This window comes from Danio rerio, chromosome 5 (assembly GCF_049306965.1).
Source record: "Danio rerio strain Tuebingen ecotype United States chromosome 5, GRCz12tu, whole genome shotgun sequence".
Classification (NCBI taxonomy): domain Eukaryota; kingdom Metazoa; phylum Chordata; class Actinopteri; order Cypriniformes; family Danionidae; genus Danio; species Danio rerio.
The window spans coordinates 73447671-73460990 of record NC_133180.1 but is presented as its reverse complement, the minus strand read 5'-3'; the positions used below and the strand labels follow the sequence as shown (position 1 = coordinate 73460990).

The window sequence follows — 13320 nt, the reverse complement described above, 5'->3', positions numbered from 1 at the left end:
TTTTGGGATATAGAAGTTATTAGGCTACACTTTTTTTTTTTTATCTAAGATAGGCTACTGATACTACCAACTACAGTTTTGGAATTTGCTTTAAGACAAAGGTAAAGTTATAAGTAAGATGGATTTTCATTACGTAAACCAGTTTATAGAGATGCTTTTCACAATCAAAGTCATCAGAATTGAGATGTTGGATCTACTATCTTGAACAGGGGTGTCCAAACTCGGTCCTGGAGGGCCGGTGTCCTGCAAATTTTAGTTCCAACCCCAATTAAACACACCTGAGCTATCCAATCAAGCTCTTTATGTGTACACTAGAATCTTCAGGAAGGTGTGTTGAAGGAAATCAGAGCTAAACTATGCAGGACAGCGGCCCTCCAAGACTTAATTTGGACATCTCTGACCTTGAATAAGACATTTTTTGATATAGAAGTTATTAGGCTACACTTTTTTTATCTAAAATACTGATACCACCAACTACAGTTTTGGAATTTGCTTTAAGGCAAAGGTAAAGTTATAAGTACGATGGATTTTCATTACGTAAACCAGTTTATTTAAGATGCTTTTCACAATCAAAGTCATCAGAATTGAGATGTTGGATCTACTATCTTGAACAGGGGTGTCCAAACTCGGTCCTGGAGGCCAGTGTCCTGCATATTTTAGTTTCAACCCTAATTAAACACTCCTGAGCTATCCAATCAATCTCTTTCTAAGTATACTAGAAACGTCATGAAGGTGTGTTGAAAGAAAATCAGAGCTAAACTATGCACGACAGCGGCCCTCCGAAACTTAATTTGTATATCCCTGACCTTGAATAAGACATTTTGGGATATAGAAGTTATTAGGCTACACTTTTTTTTTTATCTAAGATAGGCTACTGATACCACCAACTACAGTTTTGAAATTTGCTTTGAGACAAAGGTAAAGTTATAGGTGAGATGGATTTTCATTACGTGAACCAGTTTATTAGAGATGCTTTTCACAATCAAAGTCATGAGAATTGAGATGTTGGATCTACTATCTTACAGGGGTGTCCAAACTTGGTGCTGGAGGGCTGGTGTCCTGCATATTTTAGTTCCAACCCCCATTAAACACACCTGAGCTATCCAATCAAGCTCTTTATAGGTATACTAGAAACTTTAGGAAGGTGTGTTGAAGAAAATCAGAGCTAAACTATGCAGGACAGCGGCCCTCCAGGACTGAGTTTGGACACCCCGGATCTTGAATAGGAAGTTATTACACTTTTTATCTAATATACTGATAACACCAAGTACAGTTTTGGAATTTGCTTTACGACAAAGTTAAAGTTATAAGTAAGATGGATTTTCATTAAGTAAAGCAGTTCATAGATGCTTTTCAGAAACAAAGTCATCAGAATTGAGTTGTATCATCATGTGACCAGCAGATGGAACCAAATCAACAGCGATGAGTAGCTTGTGCATGAACAGAACAGCATGACAAACAATTGAAAAAACAGCTACACTAATTCTTTTGTGAAGCTGTATTCATTCATTCATTCATTCATTTTTTTGTCGGCTTAGTCCCTTTATTAATCCGGGGTCGCCACAGCGGCATGAACCGCCAACTTATCCAGCAAGTTTTTACACAGCGGATGCCCTTCCAGCCGCAACCCATCTCTGGAAAACATCCAAACACACTTTCACACAAACACACTCATACAGTATGGACAATTTAGCTCACCTAATTCACCTGTACCGCATGTCTTTGGACTGTGGGGGAAACAGAAGCACCTGGAGGAAACCCATGCGAAGGCAGGGAGAACAAACTCCACACAGAAACACCAACTGAGCCGAGGTTCGAACCAGCGACCTTCTTGCTGTGAGGCAACAGCACTACCTAATGCGCCACTGCCTTGCCGAAGCTGTATTGTAAATAGTTTAATTCGCAAAATGATTGTGGTATTTTAAGTTAAACGTACTTATTAAAATATACTTATAGACTACTTGGTGCCTCGACTCTTGAAATAACGAGGAAGGAAAATTAACTAATTGAAAATGTTTAAACACAAACCCATTCCATAAGAGGCAAGAACTCAGAGGCAATTGATTGACAAGTGTATCCTCAGCCAAAAGCATGCTATCACATACACAAACATATGCACATAAACATAAACAGAGGCAGCAGGTGCTCCTACTTGGGCTTTAATTACATGATCTCTGATTCATCTAATTGATATGCTAATGCTGATGTAATTAATGCATGAGGGAAACATCCACAGCCCTTATTAATTATTGAATAATTAGCATATATGGCCTTGCATATTTAATCGCATCACACATGTTTGTTTGGGTTTGCTTTTGAGGAAGCATTTTCTTTGATGGAATGATGCGAGATGTAGTTTCCGTGTAGTTTCAGTAATGTAAAAACAAATGTAGGTCTCAAAACATATAAAAAGTGTGACATGTTCCCTTCCCATGGTCGGAAAATATCACTAAAATTAAAGAAAATGCTTCAGAAATTCGAGAAAAGATGAAATAAAACCCCCTTGTACAATAAACTACATGGGCTATAGCCACAGCTAGTGTTTTTCTGCTACTGTTAAACTTCCGGTGAAAGGTTAATGTGACTTTCAATTTACTAGGTTTACTTTTACAGCATAAATAATGTAATTTAATTTAAATATAAGCAGTTAACAGACTTAAGCAATATCGTTTAGTTGTTGAAAGACGAGATGAAAGACAATTTAACTAAAAACGTACTGTGAAAATACTGTAGTAAAATAAATGTCCATATTTTAAACACATGGTGCGGAACAGTAGTTTCATTCAGTCCTTACACATATACACTTCAGCCAATTTAGCTTATATTGCACCTATAGATGTCTTTGTGGGGGAAACCAGAGCACCCGGAGGAAACCCATACAAACATGGGGAGAGAATGCAAACTACACACAGAAATGCCAAGTGATCCAGCTGGGGCTTGAACCAGTGACCTTTGAGGGGATCATGCTATGCACTGCGTCACCGCCCCCCTTAATTTATTTTATGATATTTATTTATTATTTTACTTATTTTTAATGTATTATTTGTGTATGTAATTTGTTCCTTAATTGCACCTGTTAATTTTTGTAATTTGAAGATAATCATAATGTCAAGTTGTTGTACATTAGGCTTTTATATATTCAATAATTAGCTTAAAAACGGAGAAGGGTCTGGATGCAGACAACAACAACAACAACAACAACAACAACAACAACAACAACAACAACAACAAGAAAATCCAGATCTTAAATGCTGCAATTTTGTATTGGCACGACAGTTAACCAGAAGCGTTTGAGCTGGCTGACTGAAAATTAAAAGTCTGTGTCCATATACACCCCATTGAAATGTGAAAATGAATGTCAAATTGCATTCGGTTCTACAGCGCTGAGCCCGATAACCAACCACTTACGTTTCCATTGAGTTTTTGAATGAAGGAGCCAATCAGAAGCCGTTTCGATGAGTCACCGTTTAAAACACTGGATTTTGGTCGAGTGCTTGCTCTTTGTGAACTCTCAACTCACTCACAACTGAACAGATGTAAAAATGGCTGAACGAATGTAAGTAATAGATTATTTTAGCACTTTTTGTGATTACAACTGAAGTTTTTGAAAAGCTAACGTCATAGACCTACCTGTTTTGTCTGTGTAGCCAGATAAAGTTAATCTTCAAATGCTAAAAACATGCAGGCTAACGTTACCCTATTTGTTTACATTAATAACCACTACTATTACAACAAAACGAACAATATAAATACTGTAGCACAGAGCTTTACTTTCTAAGTAGGCATTTTAAATGTTGAAGACATTTGAAATAAATATAAAATACAACAAATAATAGCTAATAACCTCACACAAAACATATAACATTCCTAAAAATCATTTTCAGGGCCCAGACATTGTCCCTTCATGGAAAAGTGCATTTCTATAGATGTCCAGAAGTTATAATATGAATAATAAAATACTTGCAAAGTTTAAGGTGCTTAAAATTAACAGCTAAATTGCATTTTACCTGTAATAGTATCATACCTTTCTTTCTCAGTCATTTAAATAAAATGTGTCTATAAGGCTATGCAACAAAATATGAGACATAACCTTTACTATCATAAATTAAATAATTTTGTTAAATAGTTGATCTAAAGTGCCTTTTAGACAGCCATCCAGCAGTCTTTCACTACATTTGTTCATTATTCATTTATTTATTTTTAATTAATTAATTAATAAATTAACTAATTTATGTATTTATTTATTTTAGTTTGGTGAATTAAACATACAGTGCATTCATACATATGTGCCGTGCCATAGAGTCTCTCTCTCTCTCTCTCTCTCTCTCTCTCTCTCTCTCTCTCTCTCTCTCTCTCTCTCTCTCTCTCTCTCTCTCTCTCTCTCTCTCTCTCTCTCTCTCTCTCTCTCTCTCTCTCCCCACTGCTGGCCATTGTGTGCCGTCCATCTGTTAGACGGGATGAGTTTAATTTGTCATTCAACCTGCAACCGTCTCAGCATAATTAAGACTTCAGTTACATTGATTTGCCTCAATTCAGTTCTCACAGTTCATGAACTCTTCAAATCTCCTCATATTTCATATATTTGACTCTATTGATTATTTATAAGTATTTTTTTCCCTTTAAGTGGGCCTACATATTTATCTTAGGCATTTTGTAATGTGGCTTTTGTTATATTCTCTGTGTGTTTCGGGATTTCAAATATCAAAAATTAGTGTTGATTTAGTGTTACAGGTTTTTTCAAATGCTCATAAACATATGATAGTTACTTTTTATTCACACAATAGCAATAAATTTCGTTTTTTATATATATTTAAAGTGTTTTTTTAATCCTTTGTCTCATAATGTTTAGATTGAACTATTCACAATATGGACACTTCATATAAATTTGAGATTCATGCGTCTGAATTTTAAACTCCACTCAAGCAATACGTGAAAAAACTCTTTGGACTTTGTCTTGGATTTTGACAGTAATTTTACATTTATGTGGTCATTGTTTATGTATTTGTTGTTTACTGTACAATACTGATCTCATACTTTTAGAATTCCCACTATTTTTTAATTACTATATATCTGATAATGATGAACTTGATATATTTATGTTTATTTATTATAAATTATAAATAAATAAAATAATTAAATAGATAAATAATAATTATATTATATTATATTATATTATATTATATTATATTATATTATATTATATTATTCATTTTCTTTTTGTCGCTTTATTAATCTATCTTATCAAGCATATGTTTTACACAGCGGATGCCCTTCCAGCTGCAACCCATCCATACACACTCATTCACACACATACACTACGGTATATTATATTATATTATATTATATATCAGGGTTTCCACGGGGTCTTAAAAAATCTTAAAATATCTTACATTTAAAAAACAGAGTTTATAAAGTCCCGTTTATAATCAGTCATTCAATACATAAATAAAATAATAAAAATAAAATAAAAAATAACAAAATCTTATGCCTTAAAAGTAAAAAAATCACTAAATATTGTGTTGTGTGTCTTAAATAATTTTAAACAAGTCACAATTTTCCTCTGTCCATGTAAAGTCACTAAATCGGGCCGACATCCATCCAATCACCAACAATAAAACGTTTTTTTTTTTATATATTTAAGTTTATAATTATTTTATTAATGCAAAGAGACATCACAAACAAAATTTTTTACAGCAATTTCTCCAAATTAAATCCCCTAATTACCTGCGAAAGAAAACTAAAAACAATTACACAGTTACTCATGATAGTAACAGAGCAATATATCCCTTTACGTTATCTTCCATTCATACAAAAACTCGTAAGAAGTAAGGGTGGGTAGATATAATATTTATAAATTGGACTGAAACTTAAGGATTTAAAGCAGAAATGCATTAGGTTGAATAGAAGGTATACTCAATCAATTTGGACCAAAGGCTAACAAATATATATATATATATATATATATATATATATATATATATATATATATATATATATATTAGATTATTCATGTTATTGTCTCAACAATAAATATACTTTTAACAATGTTGAACTTGTCATTTATTAAGTAAAAAAATATCATGTTGACAAAAGTGTATGCAACTGGAGTTTTCTTGTTTTGACACGTTAAAGTATGTTGCTAAGAAATAATTATATTTAATTGTGGGAAGCCAAAAATAAATAAATAAATAAATTTTCATTGGCTCAATCGTGCCATTAGAAATAACCAGTAGTGTTTAGCCCTGTATAAGTCTTAAATTTAATTCATATTGGTCTTAAAAGAACTTTGACTTGATGAAACCGTGGTTTGCAGAAACCGTGATATATATATATATATATATATATATATATAAAAATAATTTTTAAAAAATTTTTTTTAGGAAGTAAATAAAATATAAAGGATGGCAGTTTTAGTACAACCATTGTTCTTTATGTTACAGTTGAAGCATTTGAGTAAAATTTATGATTAAAAAACAAATAAAGAAGCTTTACGAAGCTTTATATGAGAGTTGACATGTGGCCAGAATGTATTGAATGTGTGTGTGTGTGCGTGAGAGAGACATTCTGTGCTGTTTTGAGAAATACACAAGGGACTCTTTCTGTTTTCCATCTGCCATTGACGCCCAGGGGACTCGGAGAGGAGGTGTGAATCTGGAAGAGTTTTAATGTACCTCATCAGAGGATTTGTCAAAAGTGTGGAAAACAACGGAGCCAAAAAAAAAAAAAGAAATCCAAATTTAAATCCATGGCTCAAACCTTTACCGTAATTTAACCCTAAGAAAATGAGCAGGAGGTCTCACAGAAGTGTACAGTTGAAGTCAGAATTATTAAACCCCCTGAATTATTAGCCCCCTGTTTGTTTATTTTTTTTCCCCAATTTCTGTTTAACGGAGAGAAGATTTATTCAACACATTTCTAATCATAATAGTTTTAATAACTCATCTCTAATAACTGATTTCTTTTATCTTTGTCATGATGACAATAAATAATATTAATAATAAATAATGATTAAATCAGAACCACTGATTTAATACACTCAGTTGTTCAGTAATGTTTATGTTTGTATTGTTTGGGTTTTTACCAAAATCTGGTTCAATCTCATGTCAACAGCTTCTTTAGAAATATTATTCCCAGGAAAAAAAAAACATGTTGTGTTCAGTACTTATTTCCCCTTCTGTATATACAGCAATGAGGATTAAGCAGTTTTGTCACAATGTTTATTGTCAAAATGATGTTCTTGCCCTCTCAAAACACACTTTTTCTGGCAAACATGTTTGTAAAAGTGTAGAAAGAATTGAAATATTATCCTACAACAAAACTCTTACAACACACAGAAATCTATATTCACTATTTTAATGAACGATAACAAGATGACAACATATAAAAACGCGTACATGAAATCAAATACAATTAGATAACAATAACAATAGCAAATACATTATATTAGTACTTAACCTAAAAAATATAACTTATATAGTTTTTTTGTCCTTAAATAAGTCAATATATGAGGTAATCAGTTCATAAACCTAAACCTAAATAAACATTTTCCCTTGCTCTAAGCCAAAAGCCTGATATTTACTGTGAAAACACACAGTTTCAGTTTAAGGATGTGTATCTATGAGTATATGGTCAAAATAATAAAAACAAATCTCACGTTTCACAATTGGCATCCCTCACTGGCATCTACTGTGGTGAAAGTCTATTGACCAGTGAAAGCCCAAATGTGTAACAGTCTTCAGTCTCATTGTACAATTATAGCTCTTTTGGCATTGCAAGAGTGGAAGATCCTGTAAGTAACGCCATCCCTTTGGCAACCTCCTCACAATCAGAGGCAATCGGTGTGCATTTAAAGGATTTCTCTGAAAAAAAAGTTCCCAAAAGTGGTCTGAATGTGTCCGTGTTGTCTCTGATTCCCCTTGAAGGCTCTTCATCAGGAGATTACACAGCAAAACTCATCCGCTACATTGGAGGAACCACAAGGCCTGTCATTGCTGGAAGTGAAAAGAAAAGGTTATAAGTAGGTAACTTCACATACAAGTTATAACATTGTCAAAATGATCTCCATTTACCCTGATCTGTGAAGATCAACTGATAAAAAGCTTGATAAACACTGTAATAAAGGTATTGTTCTTGTTAATAAACAGCAGAGACGTGCGTCATTATTTTAAAGTGTTACTGTAAAGTATTGGGAGTAAATTTAATTTTATTTTTAACCCAATTGTTGGCATTGCCTATATTTGACCCAGCATTGGGTTAATAAATAGAGTGTACCCTAAATGTATTTATTTATTTTTGTAAAGTTAGAAGTGTATTTGATTGTAGTGTTACCTCTAAAGCTGGTGCCTCCTGAGGTTTGGCAGACGGGTGATGGGGAACCCTGTGGTCTCAGGACTGGAGCAAAGGCACTTTTTTGTTTGGTAGAAGATGGGAAAGATGAGAAGGGCAAGAGAGAGGATGAGGAACTGGAGCCTGGAGGGCTAGACGGCATGACTGGGGGAAAAGATACTTCAATTATAACAAAATTCTCATCTATTTCAAAATTCTAATTGTACTTTGAACAGGAAATGATAAAAAAATTCTGTCATTTAAGCAACAATTCACACTATTAACTACTGGCTAATAACCTGTCTACGGTTAAGATGTTTATTGTTTATTAGCACTTATAATGCACATATTATGCATGATCTTATTCAAATTATATTGTATTAGTCACACATATACAGTCATACACAGTAATATATACAATGAAATGCCTATACGACTGCCTGTGATATTAAAAGGGACCTATCATGCACCTTTTTACAATATGTAAAATAGATGTAAAGTTTCAGCCCAAAATACCACACAGATAGGCCCAGTTTCACAAACAGGGCTTAGGTTAAGCCAGGACTAGGCCTTAGTTAAATTAGGCTATTTAAGACAAATTTATAAAAATGGCCTTAGAAAAATATTACTGATGTGCACCTGGAGACAAAAAAAATGACACTGTCATATTTAAGACATCTCTCTACAAGTTATTTTGAGTTGAGACAGCTCAAACATGCAATTTAATCTTGACTAGCCTTAAACCTTGTTTGTGAAACCGGGGGTTAATGTTTTTACTCATTTTACAACTCTTTTTTTTTTAGGCTTTAATCCTTACTGTGGTGTTTTGGTGACTGTCGCATTAAATTCAAACGAGATTGTGCTCATTTCAGAAGAGTGCGGAGCTACAAATGCCTGTGTGTCAGCATAGTGGCAGATTCAAAAACAAGACTAACATCTTATGCTAATGAGGGTGAGATGGTCCATAATGGGCGGGGGTTTTCTACTCAGATGACACGTACAAAGGGAGAATGTCAATCAAAGTGTTTCTGCAAACTGTTTATATCTATATTATTATATAACTGTTTATACTGTGTGATCATAAAAGTTTTAATTAATAATTTTGTACCATTCAAGGCTGGTTATATTCACAGACTGTTGTTTATACCCCGTATGCAAGTGATTTTTGCATAATAGGTCCCATTTAAAAAAAGATTATCGATAAGAAATTAAGATAAAACTATATTTAGTGAAACTTTATATATATATATATATATATATATATATATATATATATATATTTTTTTTTTAATTTATATATATATATATATATATATATATATATATATATATATATATATATATATATATATATATATATATATATATATATATACATATATATATATATACATACAGTTGAAGTCAGAACTATTAGCCCCCCTGAATTATTTGCGCCCCTGTTTATTTTTGTCCCCAATTTCTGTTTAATGGAGCGAAGATTGTTTCAGCACATTTCTAAGCATAATAGTTTTAAAAACTTATTTCTAATAACTGACTTATTTTATCTTTGCCATGATGACAGTAAATAATATTTTACTTGATATTATTCAAGACACTTCTATGCAGCTTAAAGTGACATTTAAAGGCTTAACTAGGTTAATTAGGTGAACTACGCAGGTTAGGGTAATTAGGCAAGTTATTGTAAAAAGATGGTTTGTTCTGTGGACTATCGAAAAAAAATTAGCTTAAAGGGGCTAATAATTTTGTCCCAAAAATGTTTTTAAAAATATTAATAACGGTTTTTATTCTAGCCGAAGTAAAACAAATAAGAATTTTTCCAGAAGAAAAAATATTATCAGACATACTGTAAAAATGTCCTTGCTCTGTTAAAAATCATTTGGGAAATATAAAAAAAAAAAAAGAAAAAAAATCAAAAGGGGGCTAATAATTCTGACTTTTCTGACTTCAACTGTGTGTGTGTATATATATATATATATATATATATATATATATATATATATATATATATATATATACATACACATACACACACACAATATATATATATATATATATATATATATATATATATATATATATATATATATATATACATTCATCTCTCTCTCTCTCTCTCTCTCTCTCTCATATATATATATATATATTATACTACGAAAAAAGAACTGAATCGAAATGTTCAGGGAGCATGCATGAATGTGCACTGTGAAAAATTTTACATCCCTAATCCTACCCAATACCTAATTGTATAATAATACTACCTTAATAACTATTAGTAAGCAGCTAATCGTAGCCTGACTCAATGGTTTAATAGTGAGAATTGTACTTTAAAATAAAGTGTGACCAAACTTGAAGACAACAACTGTAACTCACTAGCATAAGGTGAGCTGTTTGGGGAGGCGCTGTTAAAGCCAGGCGATCCAGAAACACCCAGACTGCTCATGGGCACCGCTCCGTAACTCATGCCTCCATTAGATCCATAAGCAGACTGCTGGGGGGTCGATGAGGACGGGTAACCCCGGGGGGACAAACTGCTGGAGTTACGAGTGTAACCTTGAATGGGAATCACAACATTTTACTCCATTATGCAACTTACAATACTAGCACTTATTCAATATTTTGGGTAATAGTAACTTCATTGCTTAATATTTTGAATATATACAGAATATTGTGAAACATTTGGAGCTCAAATGTGAAAGAATTAGGAAAAAATGGCAGATTTGTATCAGTGTAAACTACTATAATGCTAAAAATCTGTTACAGATTCCCTGCTGCTGTTACATCACATTACTTGTGACAATCTGCCCTATTAGCCAAGATCAATAAGCCTCACCCTAAAGCACTAATAACCATGCCTTAAAGGACTGATAGCCCCAGCCTAAATGACTGGTAGCCCCTTTCTAAAAGAATGATAACCCCACCCTAAATGACTGGTAGCCTCCTCCTAAAGGACTGATAGCCCTGCCCTATTGACTGGTAGCCCCTCCCTAAAGGACTGATAGCCCCCATAAACGACTGGTAGCCCTTCCCTAAAAGACTAATAACCCCGCCCTAAATTACTGGTAGCCCTTTCCTAAAGGACTGATAGCCCCGCCCTAAACTACTGGTAGCCCCTCCCTGAAGGACTGATAGCCCCACCCTAAACTACTGGTGGCCCCTCCCTAAAAGACTGATAGCCCTGCCCTAAATGACTGGTAGCCCCTTCCTAAAGGACTGATAGCCCCGCCCTAAACTACTGGTGGCCCTTCCCTAAAAGACTGATAGCCCCGCCCTAAATGATTGGTAACCCCTTCCTAAAGCACTGATAGCCCCGCCCTAAACTACTGGTGGCCCTTCCCTAAAAGACTAATAGCCCCGCCCTAAATGATTGTTAGCCCCTTCCTAAAGGACTGATAGCCCCGCCCTAAACCACTGTTAGACCTTCCCTAAAGGACTGATAGCCTCGCCCTAAACCACTGTTAGACCTTCCCTAAAGGACTGATAGCCTCGCCCTATACAACTGGTAGCCCCTCCCTGAAGCACTTATAGTCCCACCCTAAATGACTGGTAGCCCCTCCCGAAAGGCTTATCTTGTGAAGTGAAGTATCGAAGTGACGAAAAGTCATTTCGAGGCTGGAGAGAAGGTTATGGTATTTGATTAAAGATTATGAGGGCAACTGACTGTCCTAGTGTCCTAACCTTGACCGCTGGTTTGTCCAGGTTCTCCAATGCTGACGCCCAGCTGTGTGGGATAAGAGCTGAGACCCATGACGCTGCCATGGACGGGGGAGCTGGGCATGGCCTGCAGCTGACTGTGAGGACGCGGAACGCTGTACAGAGCCTCCGCTATATCTGCAGCCCGCTTCAGTAACATGTCCTGCACCAAGAAAAAGACAGCTCTGATTCAGGCCAGTGAATAACACAAAAAACCTACTGGGTGACACGTGTCACCTTAAACCATTGTTTCTCAACCGTGTTCCTGGAGGACCACCAACACTGCATGTTTTGGATGTCTTCTTTGTCCGTGACACCCATAACAGGACGTTCAGTCTATGCTAATGAGCTGATGATTTGAATTAGCTGTGTTTGGTTAAGGAGACATGGAAAATCTGCAGAGCTGGTGGTACTAATTGAGAAACCCTGCCTTAAACTATTCCATTTCTATTATATATATATAATAAACAGATTACTTTAGCCAGCAAATGAAAGGTCTTAGAATCAATAATATGGTCAACAATATTGACCTCAGTAGTTTTTACTTTTATACATACTCAGCATATACAAGTACTACCCTCACAAATCACTTATTTAAGTTAGTATACACTGTAGGAAGCTTTACAAAATTATATTCATGCATACATTGGATTAGTCAGTACTGAAGCCAAATTTGGAGTTAATCTAATTTGTAGCCCAAATTTATTTGTTAGGGAAAAATATTTAAAATTATGTTTTTTAAATGTTTGCAATATTATGCATGAATTTAAATGTTATCTTTCTATTTCTAAAGCTGTTAGGTGACTAAAATATAATTTTAATAAATATATCTGCTCCAGTATAAATAAATATATCTTTTAATAAATATATCTGCTAAATTATTAATAATAAAAAAATAATAATAACAAAATTATATATATATATATATATATATATATATATATATATATATATATATATATATATATATATATATATATATATATATTTATTATTATTATTATTATTAAAATATATATATCTTTAATATATATATATATGGGCGAAGCAGTGGCGCAGTAGGTAGTGCTGTCGCCTCACAGCAAGAAGGTTGCTGGGTCGCTTGTTGGAACCTCGGCTCAGGTCTGTGTGGAGTTTGCATGTTTCCTCCGGGTGCCACAGTCCAAAGACATGTGGTACAGGTGAATTGGGTAGGCCAAATTGTCCATAGTGTATGAGTGTGTTTGTGTGTGAATGTGTGTGTGGATGTTTCCCAGAGATGGGTTGCAGCTGGAAGGGCATCCGCTGCGTAAAAACTTGCTG

The 13320-nt window shown here is 34.1% G+C and overlaps 1 protein-coding gene and 1 long non-coding RNA gene across 3 annotated transcripts in view; one reads left to right on the top strand and one right to left on the bottom strand.

Moving 5' to 3' along the window:
* Positions 1-3496: 3496 nt before the first annotated feature.
* On the top strand, positions 3497-12877 carry LOC141385675 (uncharacterized). The gene is made up of 3 exons (XR_012406502.1): positions 3497-3556; positions 7923-8017; positions 12025-12877. It is a non-coding gene; the product is annotated as an uncharacterized lncRNA (long non-coding RNA).
* The window catches only part of ebf2 (EBF transcription factor 2), a 51718-nt gene continuing 45601 nt past the window's right edge, over positions 7204-13320 (bottom strand). Inside the window, exons 13-16 of one of the 2 annotated variants that reach the window (NM_131418.2) lie at positions 12004-12181; positions 10699-10878; positions 8329-8490; positions 7204-7991 (exon numbers count right to left, since the gene is read on the bottom strand). In NM_131418.2, the coding sequence (NP_571493.2) occupies positions 7960-7991; positions 8329-8490; positions 10699-10878; positions 12004-12181 (552 nt within the window). In that variant the 3' untranslated portion in view covers positions 7204-7959. The remainder of the gene's footprint in view (positions 7992-8328; positions 8491-10698; positions 10879-12003; positions 12182-13320) is intronic. The other variant, XM_005165618.6, reaches the window with a different exon arrangement.